At 48.6% G+C, this 17,873-nt stretch overlaps 2 protein-coding genes across 5 annotated transcripts in view; both read left to right on the top strand.

The window, feature by feature from the left end:
- Positions 1–1,393, top strand: part of LOC148646959 (NLR family CARD domain-containing protein 3-like) — a 239,015-nt gene extending 237,622 nt beyond the window's left edge. For both annotated transcript variants that reach the window (XM_088608948.1, XM_088608949.1), the window contains one exon: positions 1,038–1,393. In XM_088608948.1, coding sequence (XP_088465074.1) covers positions 1,038–1,053 — 16 coding nt within the window. In that variant the 3' untranslated portion in view covers positions 1,054–1,393. The remainder of the gene's footprint in view (positions 1–1,037) is intronic.
- An 8,638-nt stretch (positions 1,394–10,031) lies between these two features.
- Positions 10,032–16,076, top strand: LOC148646958 (thiosulfate:glutathione sulfurtransferase-like). 3 transcript variants are annotated; one of them, XM_088608994.1, is made up of 4 exons: positions 10,032–10,416; positions 12,358–12,537; positions 14,055–14,217; positions 14,875–16,076. In XM_088608994.1, exons 1-4 carry the CDS (start codon positions 10,404–10,406, stop codon positions 14,927–14,929), a joined length of 411 nt encoding a protein of 136 aa, XP_088465120.1. In that variant the 5' UTR covers positions 10,032–10,403; the 3' UTR covers positions 14,930–16,076. The 3 variants fall into 3 exon arrangements, with proteins under 3 accessions (XP_088465120.1, XP_088465123.1, XP_088465121.1); XM_088608997.1 differs by having other exon boundaries at positions 10,053–10,416; positions 12,412–12,537; XM_088608995.1 differs by lacking the exon at positions 10,032–10,416 and adding an exon at positions 10,453–10,891 and having other exon boundaries at positions 12,412–12,537.
- The last annotated feature ends 1,797 nt before the right edge of the window (positions 16,077–17,873 follow it).

The following is a 17,873-nucleotide window of genomic DNA, read 5'->3' as shown; positions in this document are numbered from 1 at the left end:
GGGATCATGATTTTGATTGGGAGCAAGCGGGATTTAGTTCTACACAGGGCTACACACTCAGACACATCTTTCTAAAGTCCTCCTCATCTCAGTGTGTCTCACCTTGCCCAGTAAAAAAACTGTGATGAGAAATATAAGATACTTGATCTTGTAAGAAAAGCTTCCCCTCTCATTTCCTTGTCTGACATGTTTAATCCTGCTCCTCACTCTCTTGCTCATCTTTTACTTTGTCCCTTTCTTTCTCTTGTCTGTTGTCCATCTGGCTCAATCATTCTCTTCATAACGGTATCTGCCAAACATAACAACAAACAAACATAATCTGCCAGGTGTTTGTCCATTAATTTCTATCTAATATTTTATAAATTTGTTTGATGATTCCACAGTGTTTGCTAATCCAACTAATTTGGTATCATGAAGAGATCATTGGTATAAATTAAGAAGAGCAGTGGTCCTAGTACAGATCTCTGTGGTACTCCAATAATTACATCACTGCAGTTTGACTCTTATCTTATTTCCTTTCTCTATTTATTAAATAATTCTCAATACAAACACACATTCTCTTTGCCTGTATTTTATGAATTAATATTTTATATTGAACTTTATTAAAAATCTTCTGAAAATGTAAATACACGGTATCATATCACTTGGTTATGTAAGACCTACCTTCTCTAAATCCCTGTTGACTTTTCCATGTATGTGGTCATCTAGTTTAGTTTTTATAATTTGGCCTTCCGTGTAATAAAAATCAGACTTTATTGGTCTATAATTGCTTGGTTCAGTTTTGTTATCCATCACGTGGATTGGCACTACATTTCCATTTGTCCAATCCCTGGTTTTAGTGTCTGTTGGAAGAGTTGTGACAGTGGCTTCTGAATACATGTACTCTGACATAATGTAATATGATTTAAGCATTAATATTATTAGCCATAAACACTGTCATGCACAAATCCTTAAATGAATAACAATAATAATAAAACAATGACAATCTGCAACAGTTCAATTTTTAGATCCATTCATTGTGATTTTTGTTCTTACAGAACCCAGTGGATATAAGCCTAACATTGAAGATTCCTTAGTGGAGCAAGGTGGCAGAATTCCTTATCTTTAAAGAGACAGAACAAGCTCCTCCAGATGTTCATCAAACACCACAGTCTGCAGACCTGCTGATCAAACCCTAGTAGACTGTGTGAAGGACTGTGTTTCCATTGTGCTCTAGTATATGTGGAGGGTAGAGACAGGTCTCTCTCCTGCTCTGGGTCTGGACAGTGTGTAATTGGATGAGTATGAGTTTGTTTCTAATCTCTAGAATTAAAAAAGATTGTCTTAAATATATAATTAGTTCTGTTGGTTTGTTATGCACATTTTGTCTTAATAAAATTGGCTTTTGCATACAGTACATGTAAGTTTTTTATTTTGTGCAGTTAATTCCTAGGAAGACAGCATGGTAGCACACTGGTTAGTATTGCTGCCCAACAGCACTGGGACCCTGGATTGAGTTTCAGGATGCTATCTGTGTGAGGTTTTTATATTCTCTTTGTGTTTACATGGGTTTCCTCCAGCTGCTCCGGTTTCCTCCCACAGTCGTGTCCCATCCAGATTGTACCCTGCTTTGTGCCCATGGATTTCTGTGATAGACTCTGGCTCCCTCATACAATTTCAGTAATAAGATTATTTCTGTGTGTAGAGTGGATGATTGTGTATGCAGTTTGTCTATATAAAGGGATCATTGCAGGGATGTGGATTTGGACTGTGTAAACTGTGTCCACTCTGGCTTAGGCTGGTAATAATAATGGGTTGAACATGTATTTTCAGTTTTTCCCATAGAAAGGTACTGCTGGTTCTTCTGTAGGTCCATGATGCACCTGAACCAGACATAGTGCAGAACAGGAATGCATGAACATTTGCAAAAGCTTAAATATAAACAGTGTGTTACAAAAGAACATGGTTCCTTGAAGACCTTCCACAGGTCCCCGAAGAGGAGAGGGCAGGGCTAGAGAGGCCTCTGTCCCTGGAGGAGCTCTCCACTGCACTCAGTGGCTTGAGCAATGGCAAGACCCCTGGCCTTGATGGTCTGCCGGCCGAATTCTATCGTGCCTTCTGGGCTGTGCTGGGACCTGACCTGCTGGATGTATATTTGGAAAGTCTGGAGCAGGGGGACCTGCCACTGAGCTGCAGGAGAGCTGTTGTCACCCTGCTGCCTAAGAAAGGGGACCTGTGTGACATTAAGAACTGGAGGCCTGTTGCCCTGCTGTGTGTGGATTATAAAAGCCTGTCCAAGGCTCTGGCCAACAGGCTGAGGGTGGTGCTGGGGTCCGTGGTGCACTCCGACCAATTGTACTGCGTGCCCGGAAGGTCAATCTTTGATAACATATTTCTGATTTGAGATGTTTTGACCACCTCCAGACTATTGGGTTTAGATACTGGTCTCATTTCGTTAGACCAGGAAAAGGCCTTTGATAGGGTTGAACATCAGTATTTGTGGAGGACCATGAGGTCCTTCGGGTTCAGCCCCGTCTTTGTTGCCATGATTCAGGTGCTGTACAGTGACATCTTCAGTGTGCTAAAGGTCAACAGAGGGCTGAGTGCTCCGTTTCCAGTGCGGAGGGGAGTCAGGCAGGGCTGTGCACTCTCAGGAATGCTCTACTCCCTTGCCATTGAGCCTCTGCTACATCAGCTGCGCCGGGTCATCAGGGGCCTGTCCATCCCGGGCTGCCCCGATTCCACTGTCAAGATCTCGGCGTACGCTGATGACATCATGGTCGTGGTCGGAGGAGAACAGGATGTCAGGGCGCTACAGACAACTTTGAGTGATTTCCAGCGGTTATCATCAGCCAAAGTAAACTGGACCAACAGTAGAGCCCTACTCCTGGGGGAGTGGAGCGAGATGGGTCCCCCAGTCTTGCCAGAGAGGCTCAGCTGAACCAGAGGGGGACTCAAATACCTGGGGGTGCACCTGGGGGATGAGGCCAGCGTGAAAAAGAACTGTGAGGGGCTCCTCGAAAAAGTGAAAGGTCGTCTGGACCGCTGGCGCTGGCTGCTCCCCCAGATCTCCTACAGAGGCCGGGTTCTGATTGTCAACACCCTGGTGGCTTCGATGTTGTGGCTTCGCCTGGTGTGCCTGGAGCCACCAGCCGGACTGGTCGAGGAGCTGCAGGCCACGCTCCTCGACTTCTTCTGGGACGGACTGCACTGGCTGCGGAGGGGCATCCTCTATCTGCCCAGAGAGGACGGAGGGCAAGGATTCATCGACATCCGGAGCCGGGTGGACGCCTTTCACTTGCAGGCAGTGCAGAAGCTGCTGTTCGGCCCGGCCTCGCTGTCCTGGAGGGAGCTGACCTTCACCCTGCTGCGTCGAGCAGGACACCTCGGGCCCGACTGTGTGCTCTTCTTGATGGACACCAGCAGGGTTGACCTGTCTCCACTGCCGCCTTTCCAGCGCAGTCTCCTGGAGACCTGGCGGCATCTGCGCGTACAGAGAGAAGAGGAGCGGCCTAGTCTATACTGGACACTCAGAGAACCGTTAATACACAATCCACGAATGGACATAGAACCGGGCCGCTCCTTGGACATTACCAGCAGACTGGTCCGCGCCAACATCACACAGCTCCACCACCTGCTGAACGTGGATCAGTGCTGCTGGCGCAGCGTGGAGTGGGCATGTGACGCGCTGGGACTACACTCGCGGCGGTGTGTAGACAGGTTTCTCAGTCAGCTTCGCTCTGCTCTGCCTCTTGAGGAGATGCTGCTGATCCAGGGTCTGTTTGAGGATCATCGCATTCCAACCACACAGCCTCCTTTCCCTGGTCTGCTAGTGTCTCCTGCGCTCAGTCCCAGACCGACGGGATCTCTCCTTGAGCCCCTTGCTTCAGAGGAGAGGTCTCTAGCTGGTGTTGGGGGGAAATGTCTGTACAGACTAGTCGTAACATCTAGACACCAGGCCCAGCTGTCCGCACTCCCTGACACTCCCTTGAGGGCTCGTCTGGGAGTGCCGGATGACGTCCAGCCTGCCTGGGGTAGCCTCTACAGATTTCCCCTCAACAAGAGGGCTGGTGATCTGCAATGGAGGGTCCTGCACACCATCCTGGGGGTCAACTCATTTGTGTCGGTTCTGGACCCGGCGGTGTCTGACGCCTGTCCCTTCTGCGCTCAGAGGGAGACGGTGTTCCACTGCTACAGCGCCTGCCCCCGCCTGTCGCCCATGTTTGCCGTACTGATCTGGCTCTTCACCAACCTTGGCCTGGCCTTCAATGATGTTATTTTCGTGTTTGGGGTGGGTTGTACAAAAAAACGGAAAACTCAGACCCTCTTCGCCAATTTTCTGCTGGGCCAGGCCAAACTCACCATCTACAAGACTCGGAAAAATAAGATCGCTGGTTCCGGGTCTGTAGTTTTTTCTGTCAATAAAGTTTGATTGAACTCTCTCTCTCTCCTCTCTCTCTTTTCCACTCTATTCTTCCTCTCTCACACTCTTCATCTCCTCTCTCTTTTCCACTCTATTCTTTCTCTCTCACACTCTTCCTCTCCTCTCTCTCTTTTCCACTCTATTCTTCCTCTCTCGCACTCTTCCTCTCCTCTCTCTCTTTCCCACTCTATTCTAGAAAGCCAGGACCAGCTACTGGAAAGCTGTCTGATCAGGGTGAGTCTGTGAAGTCTAAGGACTGGTCAGTTACTAAACTGAGAGATCTGTAGCAACTCCATCACAGGCTTGAAGCTCCGCAGTGATTAATGTTTGGGCACAACACACCAGGGTATAGTTCTGCACATCTGTGCCACTGACATCCTCTCTAGAGCACAGAGCTGTTGGCCTTTTGGTATTGGTCCCTCCCTGTATTGTCCAATCTGAATTTTTCTTAAGGCTTGACATCCGGCAGGTTACATCACCTCATCAGCTGTGCCTAAGGGCTGCACAGTGCTGCAGAGGTGAGCATAGCAGCCCTGCGGACCCCAGGTTCAATCCCTGACCTGGAGTGCTATCTGTGTGGAGTCTGCATGTTCTCACCTTGTCACATGGGTCTTACAGTACAAAGCTGTGCTGATGGGTGTGTCTGTGTGTGCCCTCTGATGGCCTGGAGTCTCCTTGCCTGACTTGTAACAGAGGTCTTAAACCCAAGCAGGAGTTAAAATATATGTATCTTATGAACAATCTGTCAGAACTAACGCTCGCTGTCTACAATTTCAGTAGCAGGCTGATATACAATTTTGGCTCTGCATAAAGGAGAAAGGGCATTGAGTTAAATGACGAGGATGTTGGATATGTACATGTGCAAGAGAGTAGTTCAAGACAGGGCAAACCCCCAGTCCTACTGAAGCCTTCAGTGACTTTTCTTCTGCGCCATTCTTTGAGATTAAAGAGAGAATTCCCCCGTGATGTTACCAGGTTAGATGTTTAACCAAAGTGAAACAGGAAAAATACCCTTTTTTTCTGTCATAAGGGTCTTAAGGCATTAAGGATCTGCGCCTGTGGCTGGAAGGGTTTGCCGGTTCAAATCCCGCGGCCGGCAGAGGTATCCTACTTCGTTGGGCCCCTGAGCAAGGCCCTTCACCCCAGCTGCTCCAGGGGCGCCGTATAAATGGCTGACCCTGCGCTCTGACCCCCAGCTTCTCTCCCTGTCTGTGTGTCTCATGGAGAGCAAGCTGGGGTATGCAAAAAGACACATTCCTAATGCAAGAAATTGTGGCTGATAAAGTGATCTGATCTTGTCTTACACGAGGAAACTCCAAGGCGATGATTGCAAAGTGGGACTTAAAAAGGACATTTGGCGCCCTCACATGGCCTTGGGCAGAAATACAGGCTGCCCTGCCACATTTCAGAACAAAAGTTACATCTTTACACAAAGGGTGGTGGGGGTGTGGAACCAGCTACACAGCCATGTTGTTGAAGCCGATACCCTGTCGTCTTTTAAGAAACAGCAGGATGAGATTCTCGGATCATGACATGGGGGTGGGGGCAGTTCTATACATAAAGAGTAGCGGGGGCGTGGAACATGCTGTTGAAGCCAATGTCCTGGCTTCTTTCAAGAAATAGAAAATGTCCGCTATGATTTTAAGATTCTGCTGGATGATGGCTTGTCTTTCCCAGGTGTGGGCATACATAGCCTGGCGTGATTCAGTTCCTGGGTGAAGGGGGGGGGGGGCAGTTCTATACACAAAGAGTAGTGGGGGTGTGGAACATGCTGTTGAAGCCAATGCCCTGGCTTCTTTCAAGAAACAGCAGGATGAGATCCTCAGATCATGACATGGGGGTGGGGGCAGTTCTATACACAAAGAGTAGGGGGGGCGTGGAACATGCTGTTGAAGCCAATGCCCTGGCTTCTTTCAAGAAACAGAAAATGTCTGCTATGATTTTAAGATTTTGCTGGATGATGCTCAGATGTGGGCCTAGCTAGCCTGGCGTGATTCAGTTCCTGGGTGAAAAGGGAGAGTTTGGTGCCCAGCTTGTCCGTGGTTCATTGCAAACGATCACCCTGCTTACTTACAGCCTGGAGGAGGGAGGTAACTGTCAGGTCTCACCACTGGAGGTGTATATGTTCACTTTGAGCCTCTGGGCAATATGTGTATTTATAACTCTCCAGAACCTCTGCAGACTGACCATTGGGTACTATTGGCTGCAGAGTTTGTCGTGAAAGTCGTGAACTTTGCGAACATACCGTTTGTTGCAAACTCACATTCAAATTCCCACTCATTGCAACATGAAGCGGCCCTTCCTGCTCACTAGTCCCTGTGATGACTAATGTACCGAGGTGTACGAGTGAATAAGTTCAGGTTCCAGCAGAAATGTTCCAGCCTGATCCGCAGGTAGAGTGAACCAGTGAGTAGTATTTAATAATAATAAGAATAATAATAATAATAATAATAATAATAATAATAATAATAATAATAATAGCTTACACTTATATAGCACTTTTCTGGACAGTCCACTCAAAGCGCTTTACAGGTAATGGGGACCCCCTCCACCCCCAGCAGTGTGTACCCCCACCTGGATGAGGCACCAGTCCGCTTCCCACACACCAGCTCTCAGTGGGGAGGAGAGCAGAGTGATGGAGCCAGTTCAGAGAGGGGGGTTATTAGGAGGCCATGATGGGTAAAGGCCGGGGGGAAATGTGGCCAGGACACTGGGGTAATACCCCTACTCTTCTCGAGAAACACCCTGGGGTTTTTAATGACCACAGAGAGTCAGGACCTTGGTTTTACGTCTCATCCGAAGGACGGCGCCTGTTTACAGTCTAGTGTCCCCCGTCACTATACTGGGGCATTAGGACCCACACGGACTGCAGGGTGAGCGCCCCCTACTGGTCCCACTGACACCTCTTCCAGCAGCAGCCTCAGCTTTCCCAGGAGTATCCCCTCCAGGTACTGGCCAGGCTCACACCTGCTGAGCTCCAGTGGGGCTGCCAGTGGGGAGCTGCAGGGTGATTTGTCAGTAAAACCGTCTGAGCATTATTTCTACTGGATTAGAAGTGCTGGATCCACAAGCCTGCTTGTTTACAGGGTCACAGGGCCGCTTCACCTCACCGGAAGTCCTGCTGCCTCGTTCTGAAGCACAGACCTGCAGATTTCCTCTAGTTTGTGATGTGAATTGGAGGTTTAACAAGTCACTGTGTCCAACTGACTTTCACTGTGGTCTGAAATGCGCCCCTCAATGCCGATCCTTTCGATCCCCGACACTATAAAAATAGCCGCACACTGTGGATAATGGGGATTACCGACTGTTTTGTTTGGCAAGTGGTTGTTAAGGCTGGATTCGCACAACAGAGTTCCTCCAAGCCTCCTGGGTGATACCCCTTGCTGTAACCTATTCACTGTCCCTGAGCCCTGACCAGGCTCCCACTTGGAGCGGTGGCTCTGTGGCTCAGGATCTGCGCCTGTGGCTGGGAGGTTGCCAGTTCAAATCCTGTGGCTGGCAAAGGAATCCTACTCTGCTGGGCCCCTGAGCAAGGCCCTTCATCCCAACTGCTCCAGGGGCGCCGTATAAGTGCCTGAACCTGCGCTCTGACCCCCAGCTTCTTTCTCTCTGTCTGTCTGTCTCATGGAGAGCAAGCTGGGGTCTGTGAAAAGATACATTCCTAATGCAAGAAATTGTACATGGCTGATAAAGTGATCTTGAGTTCTGATTTGATCAAATCTGATTGATCTGATGTAAATCTGTACCAGTCAGAACCAGGGATACAAGCTTTGATGTAATCTCAGGTGTGAAGGCCACTATCCACCCACCCATTTCCTCACTGCTCCCCCCAATTCAGGGTGCACAGGGGAGCCGGAGCCTATCCCAGCAAGCAACGGGCACAAGGCAGGGTACACCCTGGATGGGACGCCAGTCCATCACAGGGCCAAATTTCACCTTCCAGTATTTCTGGACCGTGGGAGGAAACCGACACGAACACGAGGAGAACACGCAGACTCCACACAGGCAGCACCCCAGTTCTGGAACTGAGCCCAGGACCTCAGTGCTGTCAGTATCTTATATAAATAGTTGAAGGAGGGAGCTGCATCATTATGACTTGGCGGCAAAGGAACAAGTAAAGATTTATTCCATGCTGAAAAGATGAGGAAAAAAACACAACGTTTCGGCTGTAGAGCCTTCTTAGGGTGTACTTTCTTGTTCTTTTGATATAAATATACTTGCTTTCTTTACCTACGAGGATCAGAACTGAACTGTATATGATTAAGATACGGTGTCAGGTTTCACGCCACCTGCCCTGACCGCGGTTGGAGTTTTTGCCAAGTCATTGCGGGCGCAAGGGATCGGGGTGAAATCACCCGCGTCCAGCAGAAACGTAGAACGAAAACGGGTGTCCAGTAAAAGAGACGGTTACACGGTTAGACAATAAGTACTGGGCTTTTCGAAATATTGTGTTTTCTTGCTGATACCCGGCGTTTTCAGAGATTTCCCAGATTTAGCTTTGTCGCTGCATTTAAAGACGCATCGTTTTATAGTGTCCCCCTTTAAAAAACAAACTGTAAATGAACAGAGTACCAAGGGGAACCCTGTCTTTCCAGAAGCCACGCTTATTTGTATTAAAAACAAAGTTCTGCCGTTTTCTAAAAAGTCATAATTAGGCTTGTCACGAATCCTTCGACTCTTGCTGGACACAAATGACCGTAAAACATCTACCGTTAAAATCAGAAGGAATTGTTCATCTCTTTATTTTTTACCTGTTCACGGGTTCAACCTGTAATATTTTAGCGGGTTAAAATGTGTGTTTATTACATTTAACAACATTCAATCGCAGCCGCGCCGCTTTAAGATGAAATACGTTCTTTTTTCCAGACGCATCTCTCCCACTGTGACGAATGGAGTGGTCTGAAACCCCCTCAATTTTCTGAGTAAAATTGAAAGACGGGTCCAAGCACACCGAATAATCAACGGGCCTCCCTTTAACACGGCAAATGAACCAGCTCCAGGCGCACAGCGGTCTGAAAGTCGACTTTAACAGAAGTTAAATATTCTTTGTAATATTTTAGAGCGCAGGGTGCCTATTTTTACAGTACATCAGTGCACCTCAGGGCGGTGTTCATCAGGTACCTAAGCGATATTACCTCAGGGTGCCGCTGTAACCAGGAGCGCAGATCTTACGGTCACAGCCTGATGTAGCTCTACATTAACAATAATAATAATTGCTTACACTTATATAGCGCTTTTCTGGACACTCCAATCGGAGCTCTGTACAGGTCATGGGGATCCCCTCCACCCCCAGCAGTGCGTACCCCCACCTGGATGAGGCGCCAGTCCGCTCCCCTCACACCCCAGCTCTCAGTGGGGAGGAGACCAGAGTGATGGAGCCAGTTCAGAGAGGGGGGTTATTAGGAGGCCATGATGGGTAAAGGCCAGGGGGAGGAATTTGGCCAGGACACCGGGGTAACACCCCTACTCTTTTTGAGAAACACCCTGGGGTTTTTAATGACCACAGAGAGTCAGGACCTCGGTTTTATGTCTCATCTGAAGGACAGCGCTTCTTTCCAGTCTAGTGTCCCCGTCACTATACTGGGGCATCAGGACCAAACAGACCCCATTACATGCACCAATATTCCAATGTATTTTTTTATAGCACCTTTCACAACAAGGTTGCCCCCCAGGGCGCCAACAAGCAGGGGATCGTTAGCAATGAAACACCGGAATGTATCTATACCGCTGCGCTGTATGAGTTAGCGATGTTTTTTTTAAAAAAAACTACTGCGTTGCGAGTAATTGCGATACGTCCCACCCCCTGCGTCCGCTGTGCTTTCCTGAGCTCCCAACCCAACCGGTAGCAGGAGTTTGCGTAGTTACCAGGGTTTCACAAGAGAGGGGAGTCCGCAGGGCATTTGGATGAGCAGCAACAAGTGAAAACGGCCAAGAGCCAGCTTTCACCGTCTCTCTATCTGCACACACGGGCGCTGCTGGAGCTGAACCCGCTGCGGACGCGATGTCGGACCTAGGTTAGCCTCGCCCTGTTGTACGCCGGTGTCCTCATTTCGGACTTATCGGGGAGGGCGGGGAGTTTCACACATCCGAACCGCTGCTTCCCTCACTGCAGGCGGAAGCTAAGACAGCGATCGGTAGCGAAACGAAGGGGGGTTTCACCCCTGAAGTTGTGACAGACGGACCTGTATTCCACATATGCGCGAACAAGGCTGGGTTTTGGCCCGATCGCTTGAGGCAGTCGCTATAGGAGGCAACAAATCTTAAGCATTTTTGTGTCAACTTGGCCCGGAGTTGTGTATTTCCGCGATATAACATGAGTTCTATGTTGCAAGAGGCGCCGGCTGTGAACACGGCTCGCTCGGACTATGATTTGATCTAATTCAAATTGAACAACCGCTGCCGATCGCCCGTTCAGTCAGACGTTTTCACCAAAAAAATCACTCCCACCCACCTTGAAGTATATATGCATTTGTATGTTTAACGCCGCAGGTGAATCGGCCGTTTCGTTTTGCGGTTTAATACTCAAATTTTCCACCTGGGTCCAGAGCGGCTGTATTTCAGTTCTCTGCTAGTTCCGACGGTAGGCTGTTGAATTAATGTGCAGCTGGGAGCGACTGAGCACTTTCCTGACTTCAACACACGGTGTGGCACAGTAGCTCAGGTGGGGAGCCGCGTCAGCAGGCGTAGTCTGCAAAGGAACGAGTAATAGGTGTATTCCTGGCTGAAAGGAGAAGACAGAAAACGCAACGTTTCGGCTGTGAAGCCTCCTTCAGGTGTAGTACAGTGTGGTGAAGTCTTGTGAATGGCAATCCTACCGCGAAACGTACTGCTCTCGTTCACCTTAACATTCACAGTCTCCATCTCGACATTCAAACGTGTACAGTACGTTGTGGGTCGCCTTTCAGAGAAGGGCATCATTGTGGTCTTCATAAATTAGTGCTTATTAATCATGTACGCATATCCCAGTAAGTCGAGGTTAAAGCTGCAAGGGTTAACAATCGTTGTTTTAAACCACCGCTCTGTCAGTGTGTCGTAGCATCACGCCCTCAAAGATTTAGGGACGGTAGTGATTTTTATACCGGAGACGAGCGCCCCCTGGTGTTCATGTTCCACCACAAGGACGAGGAAAAACGGACCCATCCAGCTTCAAACAGGTTCTGGCAAGTCAGGGGCGCCGGGGAAACCGGAGCTTATCCCAGCAAACAACGGGCACAAGGCAGGGTACACCCTGGACGGGACACCAGTCCATCACAGGACACACACAGACACTCGCACCAGGGCCAGTTTTCCCAGAAACTAATGAAACCACCCACATGTCTTTGCACTGTGGGAGGAAACTCATGGAAAAATAGGCAGAACGTGCAAACTCCACCCAGACAGATGCCCACGACTGGAACCCAGGGTAAGGGGGTTCCAAGGCAACAAGACTAGCCACCCTGTCAACTCTCTTTCTATTTAATTTGTAATAATTTAGTTTCGTAATAATAATAATAATAATCATAATAATTGCTCACACTTATATAGCGCTTTTCTGGACACTCCACTCAAAGTGCTTTACAGGTCATGGGGATCCCCTCCACCCCCAGCAGTGTGTACCCCCATCTGGATGAGGCGCCAGTCCGCTCCCCACACACCAGCTCTCAGTGGGGAGGAGAGCAGAGTGATGGAGCCAGTTCAGAGAGGGGGGTTATTAAGAGGCCATGACGGGTAAAGGCCAGGGGGGAAATTTGGCCAGGACACCGGGGTAACACCCCTACTCTTCTCAAGAAACACCCTGGGATTTTTAATGACCACAGAGAGTCAGGATTTAAATCTCATCAGAAGGACACCGCCTGTTTACAGTCTAGTGTCCCCCGTCACTATACTGGGGCATCAGGACCCAAACAGACCACAGGGTGAGCGCCCACTGCTGGCCTCACTCACACCTCTTCCAGCAGCAGCCTCAGCTTTCCCAGGAGTCTCCCCTCCAGGTACTGACCAGGCTCACACCTGCTCTGTGGTCCCTGCAGGCAAAGTGATCTCCTATTCCGAGCTCAAGGCCCTCCTGGGGAAGAGCCCGGACCTGCTGCTGGTTGACGTGCGCACCCAAGAGGAGGTGGACAAGGGGAAAATTCCAGGCTCTATCCACATTCCCGGTAAGTCTCCTACAGCCCGGCTCTTGAATACACAAGGCAGGTCCTAACGAGGGGGGGCATTCAGCCATATCGAGCCCATTCTTGAACAATAAACAGGGTGTCGGCTTCAACAGCCTGGCTGTGCAGCTTGTTCCACACCCCCACCTTCCTCTGTGTAAAGAAGGACCTCCTGTCCTGACTGGAGGGTCTCACCCAGCTGTGTCTTGAGAGCAGCCAGGATAGGGGCTTCAACCACAGGGCTGGGCAGCTTGTTCCCCACCCCCACCACCCTTTGTGAAAAGAAGGGCCTCCTGTCCCGACTGGAGGATCTCACCCAGCTGTGTCTTGAGAGCAGCCAGGGTAGGGGCTTCAACCACAGGACTGGGCAGCTTGTTCCACACCCCCACCTCCCTTTGTGTAAAGTGATCCCTCCTGTCTTGACCGATGGATGGCATCCAGCCATTTCTTAGAAAGCAGCAGGGACAGAGGAGTTTTAAAGCCCCCTCCCTGGTCTGGATTTATGTTTTTTGATCTCTTTGTGTAAAAAAAATGTGTAACATTCTGAGCCAGAAGACCGTGACTAACATCATCTGGGTTTCTCACAGGCTAGAGCACAGCTGGGTCTTTCATATATACTGTCAACTCCCTTCAAAGAAAGATCAAAGAAATCAATAACCAATAAAAAACTCAAATCTGAGCGATAATGTAAGTCCCGCACCTATCGCAATGTTTTGCTCACTTTCCACCCAGAAGCCTGAGGAGTCTTAAGTATAAATGAGCAAAAACCTAGTGTTAAGGACTGTTTTTTTAAAAACTTTTAGGTTAGATACTAAAATTAAAAGTGAATTCATATTTAAGTGCCCACACTTAATTTATGATGTTGCTGAAGCTTCATCAGGGGATGATGAATAATCATTTATCATTTTATTATTATTACTAATAAAATAAGTAATTGTGGCTAAGGATCTGTGCCACTGGCTGAAAGGTTGCCGGTTCTAATCCTGTGGCCGGCAGAGGAATCCTACTCCGTTGGGCCCCTGAGCAAGGCCCTTCACCCCAGCTGCTCCAGGGGTGCTGTATAAATGGCTGACCCTGTGCTCTGACCCCCAGCTTCTCTCTCCCTGTCTGTGTGTCTCCTGGAGAGCAAGCTGGGGTCTGTGGAAAGACACATTCCTAATGCAAGAAATTGTATATGGCCGATAAAGTGATCTGATCTTAAAATGATATATATAAAAACAATGATTTAATTAATTAAATAAATGGAATCTGGTTTTGACTATATTTCCATTCCCTTATGATCCTACGTGACTTCCTTTCAGGTTTTTATCACTGTGAAGGTGCCCTGAGCTTTTGCTCGGCCTCACTGCGTGTCCGCTTGCTTTAATCTCGTCTATCCGAAAAGGCCTCGTACCCGGAACCCCACCCTCATCCCCGTTTCTTCCGGATACCAGGGACTGTACTGTACTGGGACTGTCTGACCTCCCAGCTCTGCAGTTCTGTTTGTAATGCAGTGGCGCGTTTCCTCTCCCACCCTGTAGTGGGCACTGTGGAGCAGGAGCTGGCCCTGGACCCGGCGGCCTTCCAGGACAAGTACGGTGTGCAGAAGCCCCCCCCGGACACCCCCCGGCTCGTCTTCCACTGTCAGATGGGTCGCCGAGGAGCAACGGCCACAGAGACAGCACGCGCCCTCGGATTCGAGAAGTATGCTTTCCTGGCGATCCATTTCGCCCTGTGCCTCTTAAAGCTATTTTAGTACAGGCCTTGCAATCAGCTGCTGAGCCTCCTTCTATCTGATTAATTAATCATGTTGGTTCGATTTGGTAATTAATTGATTAGCAAGCCACATCTGGGATGGATCACCCCGTCCGACAGCACCCTGTCACTGGATTAGAGGGTGTCGATGAGGAATTGCTGTCGTTGGTGATAGAGCGTGCCTCCTACTGGTCGACTCCAGGAAGTACTCCCGACAGCTTTGGTCTATGAGTTGGAGCTGGGGTCTCCTTGGAGTTTCCCCCGGGAAAGATCAGGGTTCTCCCAGGGTGGGGTTGACCAGTAGGTGTGTTGGGAAGAGCTAGTGGTGGACACTGAGAATACCGATCGGGTCCGTTCAAGCTTAGCTGCTGGGATGACTGAAAGTTGTTATTGCAGTTATGTCATGTAAGTAGTGATGAAACTAATTCAGTTCATCTTCGGCAGGGAAACCAGGATATAATATTGAGAGGAAACGGTATTTGAAGTTTCTTAAGGGAAACTTGCTCTCCAGTGCATCACAGTGCACGCCACCTGGTGTTTTTTCCTGCTGCTTCTTTAGTCCTTCGTAACTGAGGGCGTTTTCTCTCTCTCTCTCGTTACTTTCAGGGCCCGGAATTATGCTGGCGGCTATAAGGAGTGGGCAGAGAAGGAGAGGTGCTGAAGTTGCCCGCATCGCTATATAAACCCTGCGGGTTTTTGGATCTCTGTATTCCGAACTTGCAACCTAGCGAAAGTGATCAACACACACACTGCTGTGGAAATGCCTACACTTATACAGTATAGCGCTTTTCTGGACACTCCACTCAAAGCGCTTTACAGGTCATGGGGATCCCCTCCACCCCCAGCAGTGTGCAGCCCCACCTGGGTGAGGCGCCAGTCCGCTCCCCACACCCCAGCTCTCAGTGGGGAGGAGAGCAGATGAAGCCAATTCATAGATTGATTCACAATAGCAGATGAACGTTTTCAGCGTCAAAAATGTACCTACTGTAACAGTTTCACTCGAGTTTTCTAGCATTTTGAACAGCTCTGATCTAGTACTGCTGCTCGGTGTGGGGGGAAACTAGGTTTCAAATGTCATCATCGAGTTAAATCTCAAATTCCCTCCGGCAAGACTGCTTAACGACGTGGCCACAAGATAAACTACTAATGAGCGGCCAGCAGAAAGTGTTGCAGTGGGTGATCTCACCGGCTTTAACCATCTGATTTAATTGGCTCGTAGGCGGGTGTCCTCATTAACAGCGTCCTCTCCTCTCTATACATAGTTTAGAAAATTTAAAAGGCTTCTGGCTGGGCTGCAGAAACACAGGTCAGGACAGTCTGTTAGCATGAAGCATGAAATTGCAGTAGGCGATACCAGAGGCAGGGTGTAATCCGAATTCACGAGCGCATTCAGTAATTAACGAGAAACCGTAATTAACGAGCCCAGGACAGCTGCCCTAACAAGTAGAAGAACTTCCTGAGCGCTGTATCCGGAAGGAATAGGATGAAGATTCGTGTTGCTTTGACTACAGAGCCTTCCGATATTGCTGATCGGTCAACACTGTTGTCTTCAATTAGGCTGTGAAGCTCTTAGCTTCTAGCAGGAATGTCGCCTTTAAATTTTATCTATATGTAATATGATTCTTCACAGCAAAGAGAAACTAGATCCAAGACACGGTTTAAGTCTCTTTAAGCCTGAAATTACCAAATGCAAAATATCCCAGACATCTGCACAGCAGTGTGTATGCTCACGAGGTCTGGAGATGCTAAAACGTCCTTATTTTAGATTGTTAAACTGGAACTGAAATAAACCCATTTTCCATTCTGGACATCTGTTTTTGTTCGACAGGCTTGACAAAACAAAACGAACGTTTTGTATTCAATACCGAAAAGAAACGAGACACCGTCGTGGTTGAGAAGGAGCCGGCCCTGTTTTCTGTTTTTCAAGGGTCTTTCTACTTTGTGCTTGGTGCGGTTTCTCTCTTTTAAAAAAAAAAACACCTTCACCCTCTACCTCCTCTGGATCCCAATCCGGTGTTTCTCCGACGCTGCGCAGCGTGTCGGAAAGCTGAGCTGGTGGCTGCTGTCGGGGCGGATCTGTTGCGACGTTTTTTTTCTGTCTTTCTCTCCTGCTGGTTCTCTATATTCTTTTTTTTTCCCCTGGTAGGTTTTCCCATCTTTGGATCTTTGAGTCCTGGTGCACTATCTGCTTTCTCTTCCCGAGTTTTTTTTTCCTTCATTAGTCTGCTCGAGCCGTTTAGTATGGAAGCGACTTACAGTAGTATCTCAGAAATGCGACTTAGTAGGGTGGGAGAGGCGAGGGCACAAGCCCTAGACCCCGAATCCGTTCCAATAATAAGAGGACAATGAAATATGGGCTTTTTCGAAGTCGCAAATGTGAGATATAAAGTCGCAATTCTGAGATACCATAGCGTGTTTTTTTTTACTTCCTGGCAGAAACGGGTTTCCATAGGTTTAGTCCCAACTTTCGCTCCGCTTGGACTTCAGCGTCGTGGGAGACGTTCTGCTTTTGAAGTATAACCTTCCTCCCCCTGTCTCTGCCCCCCTCGGTTCATTGCAAGCTCTGCCAACTTTCCTTTAACGTAGCGCTTTTCTAATATTTGAAACCCCCCTCTTTTAAATCGCCTTTAGGCCTTGAACTTGGCTAAATTTTTTCTTTTTTGAAGAGTATTCTGTCATTAGAAATTGCAGTGTTGAACGGTGTTCTCCATGAGCATTGTTTCAGGGTTAAATAGGTTAAGAGTCAGGAATAGCCCATACATATTAGCTGTAACTGTTAAAAATGCCAGTGCATTACATGCCAAATGCAACAGTTTGAAAAGCTGAAGCCTTTTCTTTCAAACTTTTGCTTTTAAGTCATCATTCCCATTTAGGGCAAAGCAGTGCAGAGAGCCATATGGGCAAAAAACAAATTGTGAAGATGATATTGAAATATCACTTTTCCTAAAAATCCTTTCCGTCCTAGAACACAACCATGCCATCAAACATCCTCCATGTTTTCTAATTATCCTAACCCTAGCTAAGGGTTTGACTAAAGTCCGTTGCCTTCAGCAGTTGGTTGAAAGGGATCGGATCAATAAGATGATCTCCTCTCCTCAGGATGAAATGTTTCCCTCCAACTTGCTCCTTTGCCACTCTGATGGTGCTGCAGCCTGCCTGCTCGGATGTCGTCCTTAGGGGGCGCTCTTACAGATGGGGGGGAGCTCGATTTCAGCTGTAGCACCCTCTTTCCGTACGCTTCCTCGTCCTACAGGCGTCTGGGTCCGTGTCAGGTTTTTGAACCGGCAACCTTCCAGTCGCAGGCACAGATCCTTAACCACAGAGCCACCAAAGAGATGTATAGCCAATTTGAACCGAGATCTTCGCCGACCACAGTCCGTTCGGGAGATGTGAACCCAGACTCTCGCAGTTTGACTAAAGTCCGTTAAAGCCCTTCACGACAAGCCACAGCGCCACAATTGTCTCGCGTTTGCCCGCATTTGTCTCAGGCGGCCCTCCTCCAGCCTTGCTCATCCAAAGGACGGCGCCAGTTAACAGTCTCGTGTCCCCCTCACTATTCTGGGGCATCAGGACCCACGCAGACCACAGGGTGAGCGCCCCCTGCT

Source organism: Lepisosteus platostomus, chromosome 16 (genome assembly GCF_059453375.1).
Source record: "Lepisosteus platostomus isolate fLepPlt1 chromosome 16, fLepPlt1.hap1, whole genome shotgun sequence".
NCBI classification, from domain to species: domain Eukaryota; kingdom Metazoa; phylum Chordata; class Actinopteri; order Semionotiformes; family Lepisosteidae; genus Lepisosteus; species Lepisosteus platostomus.
Note: the sequence above shows the minus strand (reverse complement) of the source record. Positions and strands in the feature narration are given on the sequence as shown.

Coding starts and splice junctions, on each gene's coding strand:
- LOC148646958 (XM_088608994.1), top strand. Junction 12,538..14,054: donor AGGCTCTATCCACATTCCCG/GTAAGTCTCCTA, acceptor CCCACCCTGTAG/TGGGCACTGTGGAGCAGGAG. Junction 14,218..14,874: donor CGCGCCCTCGGATTCGAGAA/GTATGCTTTCCT, acceptor CGTTACTTTCAG/GGCCCGGAATTATGCTGGCG.